Below are 16410 nucleotides of genomic sequence, written 5' to 3' on the forward strand. Positions count from 1 at the left end.
GAGGGAGGGAGAGAGATGGAAAGAAGAATGGAGAGAGAAAGTAGGGAGGAAGGGGGCGGGGGGGTTGTGGAAGAAAGAACAGAGCAGCTTTGTTGAAGCTCCTCTGGCTCCAGGGCTCAGAGGTAGGGGGTCCAAGAGGCTGATCTCCAGGGTCAGACCTGCAGGGTGACCCTTTCTGCTGTTTTTCAATCCATTTCATTTCCCTTCATTGTTGCTACCTTGGCAAACGGGTGGCATCTCAATGATTTTTCGTCGTAATTGAATTGCTATGGATCTATGGAAACTTGGCACAAAGCCGCCAGAGTAGCTGATTGCCGGGGGCGAAGTCAAGACAAGCTCTTAAACAGCACAGTAGCAGAGTGATGAGGACCGAAACTGTACGTCACAGCATGACTTGAAGAAAGGGGCAACCTTCTGGTGGTGGAGGCAGCAAGGGCGGGTCTTCCCTGGTGCAGCACAGCTGCTTCTGTTGAAGGGGGGTGGACGTGTGGGTGCGTGTGACTTACTGCCCACGCTTCCTTTCTTTGTTAATTTTTATTGGAGTATAGTTGATTTACAGTGTTGTTGTATTAGTTTCAGATGTACCACGCGTTCTTCCTTGAAAGTTTAAACCTGGAGTCTCTTTGCCTTTCATAACCACAGTGGCCGCCAGCGCATTTGCTATGTGCCTGTGTGGATCATCATTCAAGATGTGCTTTTGGCAAGGCAGGAAGCAGTCAGGGCCAAGTGGTGGCTCTGACCTTCCCAGAGCAAAACTGGGAAGGAGAAGACAGCCAAGGGCCGTGCTGGCATTGTGCTGACTTGCCCAGGGGTCCATAAGCATATGAGTGTGTACATCCCCGCCAGTGGGATGTACCCAGTGGGAACGGTAACCTGCCCGCTGGTGCTAGGGCCCAGGTGGTGATGGGGGGGATGCAGGGGCTGGGGCTTAGGAAGCAGATGGGGATGTTTCTTTTGGGTTAAGGTGAGCCCTTCCTCAGTATCTCCCCCAACCCCTGTGCTAACGGGTGAACCTAGAAAACCAATGATTGGGAACGTGTAGCCTTGGGAATTGGTGTTGGAATGCGGCAGCAGCCATACTGAGGATTATAGGAAGGAGGTGCTATCACATCGCAGGGATTTTAAAAAGATGGCAATTTGGATAATTTACTTAGGTGATCTTCAAGATATTGTCTAGCCTTGAGAAAATGAAAGAATTTTAATTACATCTTCTTTTGACTCCATGCCTCCCTAAATCCATTACCTGGGGAAGCACAGTTTAGAAAGAAAGTTCCCCAAAAACTCACAAAATGAGGGGAAAGATATGCAACCCAGGGACCTCCCATCAATGAATAATTCATATTTAAGCAGTTTAGTCTATTATTATGGGGAGAATCAAATCATGTGAACATTTAATCAACATCTCTTTTTAGGGGTACTCTGGGTTCATTTTGCATGTTGGCTTGGGTATGACATGATTCCATTGTTTTTATACATATTTGTAAGTATTTTTTCCTTTCTTTTTTAAATATAGAACTTCAAAGGACTTCGGACTCAGACATGGCTAAAGAATAACCTGTGGAATCAGATATACCTGGATTTGAATTTGGGGTGAGTAGTTACTATTCAGATTATCCGTTTCTTCATTGTAAAATTGGGGTTAAATATGAACCCATAGGGATGTCTTGAGAATTATGACTAGAATTCATTACAGCAAAGGGGTTGACGCGTCACAGATGCTCAAATCTGCCTGTCTCCTTTGCCTCTTTATTCCGGCTAAGATGCAGAGGGTGGGTTTGTGGGGGCTGTGCTCCATGGTGGTGCCAAGAATAGCTTCACCACATCCAACTACCACAGGGGACTCGGGCGGGTGAACGGGCAGCAGCCTGGCTTCCTGCTGCCAAAAGACAAAGACTGCAGATCCTGAAAAAATCTGGGTTGTACTTGCAGAGTGCAGAAGGCTGAGAAGATGACGCAGCCTCTAAGGAAGCTATTTTTGAATGGCTTCCTGCTGAGAGACGGGCTTTGGGAAGCTTTATTTCAGGCCCATTGTAGTCCCCACCTGTCTGCTGCATTCCTTCTGCTGTCTCCCCCCATCTGCCGGGCCAGAATGGAAGACGCTCCTTCCTCAGAGGCACAGGCGGCACTAGCGGCCTTTTGTCCGAGCACGCACACTCAGGATACCACTGTGATTTGGGAGGAGAGAAGGGAACCGAAGAGAAATAGGGCTTCTTGTTAAAGAAGGGAAGTGCTGTTTTCACTTCCAGCGTGTGTTTCTTCGTGGTTCCTCCTGGAGTCAGCTTCTCTTTAACGTGACCTCCTGGTATGGGAATTGTTGGGACAGTAACGAGCACCTCACACCTAAGGCTTGAAACATCAGCTTGTTGCTTCATTTACTCGTAAATCTGCCACTGAGGCTGGACTCTTCCAGAGCAGCATCGCCTGAGGCAGCGTGAAGGCTCCATAGGTGTGACTCTGGCTGCTGCTGCTCAGTCCTTGAGTCAACAAAGTTTGACTCTTTGTGACCCCATGGACTGCAGCACGCCAGGCCTCCCTGTCCATCACCAACTCTCGGAGTTTACTCAAACTCATGTCCATTGAGTCGGTGATGCCATCCAACCGTCTCATCCTCTGTCACCCTCTTCTCCTCCTGCCCTCAATCTTTCCCAGCGTCAGGGTCTTTTCCAATGAGTTGTCAGCTCTTCGCATTAGGTGGCCCAAGTATTGGAACTTCAGCTTCAGCATCAGTCCTTCCAGTGAATATTCAGGGTTGATTGATGGCTGGGATGCTCTCAAAGCTTCACTCCTCCACGTCTGCCCTTTCTGTTGGCGGTTCCTCCGCATGGCCACTTGGCTCCCTCAGAGCATGTATGCTAACTGGCTTCCAACAGGACAAGACCAGACCCGAGGGACTGGGCAGAAGTTGTATTGCATTTTCTCACCTAATCTCAGGAGTCACTTACCATCACTTCTGCTCTTGTCACAGGCCTGGCTAGACATGCAGGGAAACAACATTGGCCTCAGAACATAGGCCTCGCCTCTCAGGAGTGTCAGCATGATACGGCAAAACTTGTGATCTTGTCATGGCCACCTGGAAAAGAACTATTTGTCACAGGGGCATGGAACTGGGGGAGGAATGGAGGCATATGCTTGGTGTTGGAGAGTTAAGGAGACTCAGAGCTATTTTTATTTTAGAAAAATAACTTTCAAAAAGTGGGATATAGGCATACCTCATTTGATTATACTTTTCTTTATTGTGCTTTGCTTATATTGCATTTCTTTTCTATTTTTACAAACTGAAGGTTTGTGGCAGCCCTGTGTTGAGCAAGTCTATCAAGAGCCATTTTTACAACAGTATTTGTTCACTTCATGTCTCTGTCACAATTTGGTAATTCTTGAAATATTGTGAACTTTTCCATTATTATAATATTTGGTATGGTAATCAGTGATTTTTGATGTTACTATTGTAATTGTCTTGAAGTGTCACAAACCACATCCTTACAAGTCGGTGGTAGTGCTGCTGGTTAGTCGCTCAGTCGTGTCTGACTCCGATCCCATGCACTATAGCCAATGGGAAGAATACTGGAGTGGGTTGCCATTCCCTTCTCCAGGGGATCTTCCCTACCCAGGGATCGAACCTGGGTCTCCTGCTTTGCATGCGATCCATACAAGTTGGTAAACTTTGATAAATGGTGTGTGTGCGCTGACTGCTCTGCTGAACAGCCGTTCCCCATCGCTCTCCCTCTTCTAGGGCTTCTCTATTCCCTGGGACACAACAATATTGAAATCAGGCCAATTAAGAACCCTTTAGTGGCCTGTAGGTATTTAAGTGAAAAGTTACGCCTGTCCCTCCAAGTCAAAAGGTAGAAATGATCAAACTTAGGAAGGCACATCAAAAGCCAAGGTAGACTGAAAGCTAGGCCTTTTGCACCAGCTAGCCAAATTGTGAATGCAAAGGGAAGGGTCTTGAAGGAAATGAAAAATGCTGCTCCAGCGAACACCCAAATGATAAGAGAGTGAAAAGAACGTTATTAAGGATGTGGAGAAAGTTGTAGTGGTCTGGATAGACGAACAAACCAGCCACAATATTTCCTTAAGCCAGAGTCTGTTCCAGAGCGAGGCCCTCTCTTCAATTCTATAAAGATGAGAGAGGTGAGGCAAGCTGCAGAAAAGAAGTCTGAAGCCAGCAGAGGTTGGTTCACGAAGTTGAAGAAAAGAAGCATTCCATGGCATAAAAGTGCACGGTGAGACAGCAAGGGCTACAGAAGCTGCAGCTGGTTGTCCAGTAGATCTGAGATCCAGAAGATATAAGGTAAATTCGTGCTGGAAGGCTTCCTGTCGCAGAACCTCTGTTGTGCTAATGTCTCAGTACTTCATCACAAGAGGCATGGGGAACACACAGAGGCCTGAAGAACGGTGCTTGACGTGGAGGAAGATGAGGTGATATGGCCTACATAAAACTAGCCTAGCAAGGATTTGACAAACCGAAAGCTTTCATCTCCAGTTGAAACACTTTTGATAATTTTTGTTGTTATTCATTTCTGGATCAAAAACTTGATTCTAGAGCAAGCTGTGAATCTGAGAACCAGGCTGTGGAGTGATCCTGTGATTATAAAGAATAATCTTAGAAAAGTATTTATAGAGATCAAACAAGATGAGGTCATTAATTTGCTTTTCCTTTTATTATAAAAGTAAAATAAAAAATAGCATTTATAAATCCAACATTTTCTCCTTTAAAAGTATTTGATCTAAAAAACATATTTACAATAGCAAAATGCAGAAAAGGGAGGAAATACCATTTTCAGCATTGATTGTAATCATGTTTAAATATTGACATGTACATGTTCCTTTTTCAAATCACAGAGATAAACACAATTAGAAAAAGCAGTGAGCTTTTTTTTTTTTTTTTCCTTTTTCTTGCCACCTGGCTTGCAGGATCTTATCAATAGTTCCCCAAGGGATCGAACCCGTGCTCCCTGCAGTGGAAGTGCCGGGTCCTAACCACTGGGCCCCCAGGGAAGTCGCAGTGAGTCTTTTAAAATCATACCAAGTCAGTCTCATTTTAAAACATCCCTTTCCGTAATCCTTGATGTGAGTGCACACCTGTGCTGTGGACAGCCAGAAGGCAGGCCAGGTGGGGGTGTGACAACTTGTAATGAGAGTGGGCAAGCAGCAGAGGGACAGCAGCAGTGACAACAGAAAGCAGCTGGTAAAGCTCGACAAGCTACCGCACTCCCAGCGGGGCAGCAGCCCAGCCACAGGCCGTGACTGTGGTTACTCTCTCTCAACTCAGCTAAAATTCATTTCAGAACCAAAGAAGAAATCCACGTTTAAAAGGCCTGGAACTACACCCAGAGTGATCCAGGCCGGCCTGTGTTCCTCGAAGCACCCTTGAGTGTGCCTTCTTCCTCTGGGCGACACGGTGGAGTTTCCGAGCTTTGGTTTCCTCGGTATTGGAAGCTGCCAGCAGGCTAAATTTTGCCTTCTATAGGTCCTTCCTGCCCGTAGTCGTGGGGCACTTTGTTAAGAGTTAGCAAGGAGGTGCCGCTGGTCAGAGACTCAGTGAAGCTGAGTTTGCGGAAGGAGGTCTCTACACCGCTGTCACAGATGCTGTCGTCCCGGAGCTCGTCTGCGGAGAGAAAGCACGGGTCATGGGGCTGCACCCGACGTGGCCAGGCCGGGCTGCAGGGCGCCTCCACCCCAGCGGGGCTCCCTGTGCGTCAGGCAGGCTCGTGGGCTGCGTCGGTGGCCTCCGCTCATCCCCGCAGCCCACACAGTGGGGTGGGGCAGAAAACACCGAGCAATACAAAGGCTGTGAAAACATCAGAATCAGCCAAGTGTTTTCGCCTCTCTTTCTTACAATCTAGCCTTGTGTTTGTCAGAATCCTTTCTGAATTTTCTTGACTCAAAGTGTACTTTTTTCTTAGAAATTAGGCGTATTTTTCCACCTACTACCTATTGTATAGCAGAGGAAATTGCTGAATGTAAGCAAAATAAATTGGTGACACAAGTAGGAGCTAAAAATGAGCTCTCTGGGCTGCACATGCTATCTGACACCATACACTGCCTCAAGAACATTTTGGTAGCAAAAAAAAAATCCCCAAAAAGTGACAATGTGTTTCTACTGGGCAGTTAGGTCTGATTTTCCTTTGAGAAGTGTCTCTAGGGAGCTGAAGAGTGTGAATGATTTCCCGTAGGCAGAGAGTGACCAAGGAAAACAGAAGTCTACCATACCCGAGTCAGAGAGCTCTTTCTTGTATGTTAAATTCCAACGCTGCTACAGTAAGACCTTCACGGCAGTGACATGGTTACTGATGGATGTATTCAACCTATCAGTCTTTATGGGTTTCTGTTATGTGCTAGGAACTGTGAGGTGTTTTAAAAATAACTATAAAATGAGGGCTTGATGCTTTTTAAAACAGTAGTATTTACCTACTTCTTAGTGTGGAAGGAGCATCAGGTCATGAGACAGGAGATGAGGGTGGTTTTCTGGGGGTACCCTGCTCTCTTCTAAAGTGTGTGTAACACCTGTCCCCACTCCCTTAGGACAGCCACCCCGATGAGGATACACTGGTGTTGAGATGGATGGCAAGAAGGAGCCGCCAGGTAAGGACCTGTGCAGGGAAGGGGAAGAGAAGGCTCACAGGCCCTGGGCCTAGAGCAGTGCAGCCAGCTGGGGCAGCGGAAGGAGCACAGGGCAGGGCTCGGGAGGGGGCGTGTGAACGCCACGTAGGAAAGAGAGAATAGAAAAGCCCCTGCCGCCACCACCTGCAACAAAGCTGGGCAGGCAGGATGCGCTCAGCAGAGACTGGCTGAGTGGATGCATGAACAGGAGTGCACACAACCAGAGCAACGCCATTTTTAAAGAGACTTGTGCTCCCTGTGTGTACAGAATGGACTGTAGGTGGTGACAGAGTGACAGCCTGGAAACTGGGAGACCAACTGGGAGCTGCCACAGGAATGGAGCTAAGAAATGGGGGTGGGGGTCGAGGGTGGTGGTCACAGAGAGGAGGAGGCTGCAGGGAATGCTGGGAGGTGCTGGGACCAGGGGGTGTTCATGGCGGTGTGACCTCCTGGAGCACTGCCTTGCCCACGAGCACTGTGGCAGTGCTGAGTCTGGGCGTGAGGGGGTCTGAGCCCGTGCCGTGAGGAGGGGGCTCTGGAAGCTGAGACAAGGTGGGGGTGGGCATGGCGTGGAGAAGTCCAAGGGGAGGTGGCCTGAAGCAGGAGGCAGTGGTCACCTGTGCCCCGGGGGCAGCTGAGGAGGGTGGTGAGCAGATCTGAGCGGACGCGGGTCCTCGTGGTGAGAGGAGCCCTGGCGCAGGGGCAGGCGGAGCTGACCAGAGGGTCAAGGAAGGACGTCATGAGGCGTGAAGAATAGCTACAGACTTCGAGGAAGCTTGGCTGAACCAGAGAAATTGGGCTGCAGCTAAAGGGGGTGGGGGATCAAGGGAATGTTTGTTTTCTGTTTATTTTGAAAAGATGGGAACCACACCTGCTTGCCAGGGGATCCATCGGGAGGGAGAAAAGGCTGACACGTGAGAGAGGCGAGAATCAGAGGAGTGTATGGACAGGTGAGAGGTGGGCTGAGGGGTTTGCTGGCACAAAACGAGAGATCCAGCTGTTTCTGTGTTCTCAGAGCAATGAGGCGAGGACACGGGGTGAGTGAGGAGCAGGAAGAAGTGCTGGCAGTTTGGAAGGAGAAGCTGAGAAGGAGGTTTTGGGAGATGGAGGACGCTTGTGCGTATGTGTTTAGGCAGGGTGACAGGTCAGTGTTGTGGAGGTTGGCGAGGAGAGGCAGCTGAGGGAGCAGGAATGAGGGGACCCCTGGAGGGAGGAGGCTGAGCAGCTGATGGAAACGTCGGGGCATCAGCCCATAGTCTGGGGCGCTTAGTCCTGGTTCCACAGACATTGGTCTGCTCATCCCTCTCATAAATTTAAGAAGTGAGAGAAACTGGGCTTGCCTTCACCACCCATATCGTGTTGTTCTTGTCACCTGTTGCTGACCTCAGTAACTCGTATGTCAAGGTGACTGTGCTGGTGACAGCCCCTCCCTGAGCAGTAGCAGCAGGAGCAGGGGATGAAGCACCTGGGGTCCGAGAGGGACACAGACGCAGGGACCGTGTGTTCAGGAGTGATGGTGGGGAGGACAGGCCACACCCCCGGAGACCGGAGGCATGTCTCAACTGCTTTGTGTCTGTTTTTCATTACCTATTTGTGGCCTTGTGGAGGCGGGGGCGAATGGCAGCGAGTGGGCTTGGGAGGTGGTCTTGGCCGGGCTGGTGTCTGTGGTGCAGAAGGCTGCCTGGATCACGTCAATGGCCTCAGTGTAGCCCATCTGTCTCAGGGCCTCCACCAGCTCCTTTATGGTGCCCCCGGAGACCTGAGAAATGAAGGAAGAGTGTGCTTCTGTGTTCCAGCCTGTGCAGGAAGTAAGCAGGCAGGCTGTAAACTCAACACCACACCCCGTCCCCCTGCCAGGCTGCCTCCTCCACTGAGACGGCCAGGGGGCATGGAAGGTCTGGTGGGGAGCCTCAGCATCGTCTTTGAATCAAGTTTCCTGTTTCAGCTCAGAGACCACTCAGGAAATCACAGAGAAGCACTTCATAGTGAGCAGAGAGACTGCCAAGGCAGTAAAGCTCTAGAGTGAAACCTGCACGGTCTCCCTGAAGCTCTGAAGACCACTGAGAGATGAGCAATGATGGAATTTTCAAACGTAACTTCACCCCATGGTTTTTCGGCATTTATTTTAGAAATTAAAAGCATCGCCAGGTAATGGCTCTGCTAGGAGTGACCTCACAGAGAGCTGCTTCCGGGATGTGCTCACACGAGACCAAGGCCTGTGCTGGGGTAGAGGAGGGCACGAATGTGGACCACGGTCTCTTGTTCAGGAGATCGGCATTCTATGACCATCCTGACCCTCCAAGTAGCATTTCTGCAGCACACCTCAAAGTATCTGAATACAACCAAGGTGGGTTTCCTCCTGGCCTGGGTCACCCTCCCAAGACATGGGGAGTGACTAAGATTTTGTTGCTCAGAGTTAAGGGAGAGGGGAACGGACTGTGCTCTGGCCGGTAATGTTAACACAGTCAGATAAACATAGCCAAGGGGGCTGCAAAGAGTTGGACATGACTGAATACAATGACAACGTAAGGTGACGCATTACCTCGTAGTTGTCCATGAGGGTCTTGGAAGGAGCGGGACTCAGCCGGAAGGCGTTGTTCAGTATCCCCAGACCTAATTTCTGTGCCAGAGTAGCCCAGTTTTTGTCTGGATCAGGAATTTCTAGCAACTTGTACAGCTGCAGCTTTGCATCTTCAGTCAGCTGTTTCATGTCTCCTAAAGGAGATAAAGAAGAAACATGACCATCCTAACTGATCAGAGACTCTCCACAGGGACCGGTCACTGCCACACAGCTCCCCCTCCCACCCCAGGGGAGCAGTTGCGCTCTTGCACCGGAGAGTCAGCAGCCACCCAGGTGAGTAAGAACAGCCCACGCTGTGGTAGATCACAGCTGGACCTTCTCCGTGGCAGGACCCCCCGCTTCTGAGAGAAGCCCCTGCCTTTCACAGCACAGTCTGGGTAACGCTGGCTTTCCCTCAGCCCCTTTCAGGGTCAGGATGGAGGTGACACTGGCTCAGGGCACCTGGTCCTCCCACAGCTCACCTTGTGCCAGCAAATCATCAGACGTAAACTCTGGCTCATAGGGTTTCCCATTTAATATGTCAAATACCTGTTGAGAAGAAAAACACGGGGATGTTACAGGGACAACAGGGAAATCAGCTGCTTTGTGGTAAGGAACTCAGCCCGTCTTCCTCAGGAGGCACTCGTAACCCCATAGATGGAGTGGGAAGAGGGTCAGTACCCTGGCCTACAGACATGTTTGCCCTCTGGAGCTCTGGGCCCAGGAGGCTGTGCCCCACAAGCGCTGTCTGAGCCACATAGGAAGACCCCACCCAGCCTCACAGAGAGCCAGGCCACAGCCCTTTTGAGGGACAAAGGTGGTCCAGGCCACCCAAGCAGCCACGTGCTGGTCAGAGTCGATGGTAAATGACGTTTCCCTGAGAGTTAGGGCAAGAACTGAAGCCACATCGTGCTGTGAAGCTGTGCTGCCTGGCTGCCCCTCTTCCCTGGTAAAAAGGCTCATGAGAGTTTTTTAAGCTTGCTCAGATTGAGGTGTACAAATGCTCACAAGGCTTGAGGACAGCCTCTTGGCACCATTCACCTTTTAACTCAGGGGCCAAAAAAGTCTTAGGATAAAAGAAAAGAGAACAGATAACTAATAGGAACCTACTGTATATAGCACAGGGAAATCTACTCGATACTTTGTAACGACCCACATGGGAAAACAATCTATAAGAGTGGACCTGTGTGTAACATATTCAGTTTGCTGAAACTAACATAACAGTGTGTATCAACTATACCCCCGGTAAAAGTTAACGTATAAAGGAAAAAGAAACTTCCATAGCTATGGAGGCTTTTCTGCATTCCCTGCAGTCACTTGGCTGCTGACTGGCCGGGGTGAGGACCGCGCAGGGTCACCGAGTGGCTTATCTTTGTGTTCTGTGGTGAGGCTTCTGGGAAGACCAGGCGCTCAATGTAGAGTGTCATGTGGGCTCTCTGCAGGGTTACTCAGCTCATGCCACATGGGCCCTGGGGAGGCGGTTTTTGCCAGGGAGCAGCGCCTGCCCCTCAGGAGTTCAGTTAGTTGGGCTGGAGATGTGTGCTGCCCACGTCCTCCTGTGGCTCCCTCCCTGGGCCCAGGGACCTGGTAACCGCTTTCCCCTTCAGATCTTGGGTCCGCAGAGTTCTGAGGAAGGCTTTAAGTCTGTTCTGTTTACACTGATGAAAACCCTCAGAAGAATCCCCATTTCGTCTCATGTTCAGCAGTTACTTACTGAAGTTCATGCAAACCATGGCATGTATCCTGGCATCAGAAACTCAGGTGGGAAGGGTTCTGGTGTGAGTTCAGAATGGGCAACACGCTTTGTGAATTCTGAGTTTCTCTCATCTATCAACTCTGATCTGATTAGGCATATGCTTTTATGTTCAGAGAACTCTGCTGACCTAGATCTTTAGCGGATAGGCTTTTCAAGATAAATACAGCTCGTGACAAGCAGCCTGTCTTTTAAAAATACCAGGTGCTGGCTTCGGGGAGCAAAGACTGAGGAAGACCACTTGCCGCCTAAGCAGCAGCCAGCACACTGGCAGAGCAGGGCTCACCTGCCAGCTGCTGGCCATGTCCAGAGGAGTGGTTCCCGGTACGACCCCTTCATCCTCTCCATCCTCATCCCAGGAGTCATCCAGGTCGTACAGAGGCTCGAAGTTCTCCACCAGGGGATCTGCTCCTGCGGAGCCAAGTCACACAGCATTAGGTAAAACCCACATCTTCTTGGCTCCTAACTGCCTGCAGGGGTCAGATTCTATAAATATATAAAACACATTTCCACTGAAATATCCAGAAACCTGCTTTTAAATTCTAATATATCTTGACTGTAAAGGTGACCAATGACACCTCTGTATAGCCAAGGATACTTTCAAAAACAGACTCGGACTGACGCTCACATTTGACTCCATAGGACAGTTGTGAGCGATGCACCTTTAACCTGAGGACTGAGGGCGGTGGTTTACAGGGGCTACCTGGTGGGCTCAGGAGATGAGGTGCCATCCCTGGGTCAGAAAGGTCCCCTGGAGAAGGAAATGGCAGCCCACTCCAGTGTTCTTGCCTGGGAAATCCCACAGACAGAGGAGCCCGGTGGGCTACAGTCCATGGGGTCACGAGAGTTGAACACGACTGAGCGACTCAACAACAGCAAGGGCGCACCCTTAGGCTTAAGGCCCCATGTGTTCAGCTTGATGCCTGGCACCTCGTGTTTCTCAGCGTCTTCACCTGCTTGCTCAAAAGAGCAAAGCTGCTTTCTGTCTAGTGCCAACCTGTTCTGTTTTATTCCCGGGTTATGGCACTGATCCTTAAATGCAAAACACCAAGAAAACCTTCTGGTAGGATGTGTAGTTATTGAACGGTTATAGCTTCTAGTCTGAAGGCATTTCATAATCATAACCAGTGACTCCCCAAACTAATCATAAACACTGCAATCACCATCTCTTGTTCATGGGAATGTTCAACTTGACAAAGGAGAAAAGAGAAGGCTGCTGCTTATTTGGGATATGATGTCAGAAAAATGTGGTGCCAAAGAAAAGGTTCTTATATTTTTCTGGTCTTCTTTTTTTTTTTTAAAGAAGGTATTTAATCTGCTATTTTCTTGAATTTGTGAGGCATTTATTTTCTAAAAATAATAACCTTATAAGTAAATCAAATATGCCAGGACAGGCTTGAGATACCAATTACATTAAACATTTTTGAGGTTCTAAATGTATGAGGCAGTGGAGATTCAAGGATGAGCAGGAATAATTTTCCTATATTTCACAGGATGGAAGGGTTGAATTGGAATAACCCTCTACATCCTTGAGCAAAGCAGGGAAGAGAAGCAGAGAGAGAAGAGTCTGGAAGTTCAAGATGACAAGATGTGACTCAAGCTCTGCCCCTTACTGGAGCCAGGGAACTGGGATGCAAACGTCTCACCAGTCTGTTTCCTTGGCTATAAAATGGGAATAGTAATGGGATTTGTCTCAAGGGTTACTGCAGATCAAGTAAGATTAAATGAGACAGTGTGAAGTTCCTAGCCCAACAGAAGCTAGCAATTTTTAGAGTTTGGTACATGACAGTACTCGACACATGGCCCATGGGTTTGTTCCTCTCATTTTGGCTTCTCAGAGACCTTTCTTACAAAAGGAAGTCTTCAAATGCTTTATTATGCCAATAAACTCTTCCTTCTGAGGACCTGTGATGGGACCTTAAGGCTGATACTGCTCCGAATTCTACAAGGAATTCAGTTCAACCTTAGGATCCCCTGTCATGGGACTCAACTTAATCCAAATCCAAAACAGGTGAGTAAAACCTAACATGACCATCAGCATGGCACCCAGGATTACCAATACAAACAGAGCCTTCATGGCTGCTAAGTGGGCTCTGCAGCACACTTTCATTTATTTGTGCCTTCCGCAGCACGCCTGTAGGTTCAGGAGGTGGCCCGGCTGCTCTAGTGAGTCTGGCTTTGCCTTCCTGATGACATTTCCTATGGCTGACTGCCACGCTGCCTTACCTGCTGCTTTGAGAAGAGCTGCCAGCCTGGTGGACCCTCTGCCGGCCGCTATGTGCAGGGGTGTAGTCCCGTCATAAGTGGTGCTGTCCACGTGGGCATCACCCTAAAATCCGCCCACACAGAAAAGGGTTAGTTCAAGGTCCTCTCACCCTTTTGTCCCCACCTCCCCTGTCTGCATGGCTCTCCAGGTCATGTTACCAGCCCAGTTGTATTCTAGACAGGCTCTGCCAGTGCAGAGATCCTCAGAGATGCCAGGCAGGGGAATACTGGAGGGCCTGAGTGGCTATTCTGGAGCCTCCAGTAGATACTACACAGGTAGAGCCAACAATAGGGAGATGAGCTGTTAGCGAAGTTGTTCTTTGAAAAGATTTTCCCAAATACCCTTTGGGAATTGAATGAGAAGGCAGGTAAGTGCATCCCTCACCTCCAGGAGCAGGCAACCAGCCAAGGAGACGTTGTCGTGCTCCACGGCCAGGTGCAGCGCCGTGCGCCCCGACTTCCGCTCCTGGGCGTTAACGTCAGCCCCCGCGGCCATCAGCAGCAGCAGACACGGCAAGCTGTTGCTCATCATGGCTACATGGATGGCATTCAGACCTACGGCCCAAGCACAGGGATGGTCACGGGGAAGGAAGGCTGTTGGGGGTCAGCATGGGTCTCCAGTCTTTACAGGTGCTGTAAGTCAGCTGTCCTGCATGTAAACCCCAGACTCCTTTTGTGTTCTAGAGACAATGAGAGCACATAAACATTCTCTGAATAAAGGATGCTTTCTACATATTAAGGGGGCTTCCCTGCTGGCTCAGATGGTAAAGAATCTGCCTGCAATGCAGGAGACCCAGGTTTGATCCCTGGGTCAGGAGAAAGGAATGATAACCCACTCCAGTATCTTGCCTAGAGAATGTGTAGCCTGGCGGACTACAGTCCATGGGATGGCAGATAGTCAGACATGACTGAGCAGCTACTACTTTTTCTACATATCAAGAATGGTGTTTGCTCAGGCCTCTGCTTTTCCCTCCTACTGACTATTCCAGATCATCTTTAAAGGAATTAGCTGCAGCCAGCAATGGAAATTTCCATAAGAGATGATGAATTCCAAGTGGTTAAGGAAAGCACTTTGGGGTGAAGATTAAATACACACATTTATCTGGTAGCTACTTATTGTTTAGAAAGCAGACAGAGGTACACCACAATGCGTGATTGTCTCTTACCTTCCCCGTTGGGGTGGTCAATAAGTTGTGCTGCCTTTTTGTGCTTGAGTAAAATACCGAGAATTTTATCATGTCCTTCTTTGGCAGCGAGGTGCAAAACAGAGTTACCCAAGCGGTCCAGGAGGCTCAGGTCAGCGCCAGCCCTCAGCAAGTCCTCCACCACAGCTTCCTGTCTGGTGATCACTGCCAAGTGCAGGGGTGTCTAGGGAGTGGAGGAGAGGCAGGGGGTGACACTGGTCAGTGGCACAGACACTTGTAATCCACTGGCTTAGCTGCGACTACAATAGGTGGAATCATACTAAGGGGCCATTTCTCATTTCCAGATTAAGTTCTCACCTGTGCAAATGAGTTACTCTCCATTCCATATCATATGCTAATGATCTATATATACTGGACTGACATTTAGTCAGTTATCAAAACTACTTTTTACATTTACAATTCTTTTTATTTTAAAAAATTTTTATTTATTTTTTACAATTCTCAATAGCTTTGTTTCTGGCTACAGTCAATTGATTTTTGACAGTTAACTCCTATTAGTAAATTTAGTTTTCTTGAATTTCTAGTAGGAGTCTTACCTTCAGCTTAGAAATCAGATGTTAATGAACCAAATCAACTTATGGTTTTACTGAAAAAGTTTAAACAAACTACCCAGCAGAAACCAATTGACAAAGGTACTGTCATTCTATAATGACATGCAAAAAAATTTGGTAAATTAAAAAATATTGTTCCATGTACAAGCTCCACGAGGCCAATCAACAGGATTCTGCCACCAAGCTTTATAAAAGGATTCTCAAAGGCATAATAGAACAAGAGAGCCCCCTCACAGAGGAGGCTCAGATGGACAAACAAGCCAGGCTGCTGACATGTAACAGGTGCATAAGTAGTCCATTTGATTATCCTGCCACAAAACGGCACCTCAGTGAATGCAGATGAGATGTTTTGAAAACTGCATTTTCGAGATGAGTAAGACAAACACACTCAAGAAAGTATCTTTCAAAGAACTTAGGTCACTGCCAGAACAGCAGTATATTTTTATACAGATCAGCCTATTTCACAGCAGCCTGTGAAATCCAGTCTCTCTCAGGACAATCTGCCTAGACTTCCCTTCTCAGTAAGCAGTTACTGGCTGTAGCGCTGACAGCAGGTGGGCCACCAACATCCTTGCTGGGCACGCCAGGTGAGAGTGGGGTGACAGATACTGTGCTGTGTCATTACAGTGATGATTTAATACAACAAACAAAACAGGATTTTCCCCCCAAATTTATACGCTCTTTTTTTTCTACCCCACCCCCCTTTTTTTCATCCTTTAGAACTATAGCCTGGCTTGAAATGAATCATATCCTTGGAACTTTAGACATTATAGCCATGAGCCTTCCTCTCAAAATAAAAAAATAAACTGTGTTTAGTAATCAGATATGTCATTTGGGGAGATGAGGAAAGGAAAGAGAATGAAATTGGAAAAAAGACCTGAAATTACATTATACCATTCAGAGATTTAACATTATCTGTAGTTTTAATATAATTTTCATATCATACAAAATCTCTTACCATTAGTGAAAAAAAAATTTATTAAGTTTTTTTTTTCTCTCTATGGTCCCATTGAAGGTTTTCTATGATATTTTAGGCTTTAGATCCTAAACCTCAGGATTATATCTTAAGTAATTGTACAATGTAGGAATCTAGGAACTTTTAATACCATGCTTGCTGGCATGTGGACTTAGGCAGACATTTTGCAGAGCCAAGTAAACAAATACCCCAGCAACCCAAGTCCTGCCTGAGGGACACAAATCCACAAGGCACGTGAGTGAGGCTCTGCACTGAAGTACTGTCTGTGGCGGTAGGAAGTGAGAAGCTGGCTAAGGGTCAACTGTTGGGAAACAGGTACATAACAGATCGAAGATGTACACAACAGGATCCTCTTCAGGGGTAGAAACAATGAACTAGTTGTATACACAGGTGCATGGATAAATTCCACAAACAGTGAAGGCAGAGATATCGTGACACGTAGGACAAAGCCACCTATGCAACTTACACATACATGCACGAAGAACTGTACGGACACA

General features: G+C 48.1%; 1 protein-coding gene across 3 annotated transcripts in view; it reads right to left on the reverse strand.

Moving 5' to 3' along the window:
* Positions 1 to 4634: 4634 nt before the first annotated feature.
* NFKB1 (nuclear factor of kappa light polypeptide gene enhancer in B-cells 1) overlaps positions 4635 to 16410 on the reverse strand; it is a 123269-nt gene continuing 111493 nt past the window's right edge. For all 3 annotated transcript variants that reach the window (XM_010848283.1, XM_010848282.1, XM_010848281.1), the window contains 8 exons: positions 14348 to 14549; positions 13567 to 13736; positions 13143 to 13245; positions 11203 to 11327; positions 9646 to 9712; positions 9146 to 9318; positions 8191 to 8362; positions 4635 to 5608 (listed from right to left, as the gene is read on the reverse strand). In XM_010848283.1, coding sequence (XP_010846585.1) covers positions 5451 to 5608; positions 8191 to 8362; positions 9146 to 9318; positions 9646 to 9712; positions 11203 to 11327; positions 13143 to 13245; positions 13567 to 13736; positions 14348 to 14549 — 1170 coding nt within the window. In that variant the 3' untranslated portion in view covers positions 4635 to 5450. The remainder of the gene's footprint in view (positions 5609 to 8190; positions 8363 to 9145; positions 9319 to 9645; positions 9713 to 11202; positions 11328 to 13142; positions 13246 to 13566; positions 13737 to 14347; positions 14550 to 16410) is intronic.

The sequence above is a fragment of the Bison bison genome, unplaced genomic scaffold (assembly GCF_000754665.1).
Source record: "Bison bison bison isolate TAMUID 2011002044 unplaced genomic scaffold, Bison_UMD1.0 scf7180017864263, whole genome shotgun sequence".
NCBI classification, from domain to species: Eukaryota; Metazoa; Chordata; class Mammalia; order Artiodactyla; family Bovidae; genus Bison; species Bison bison.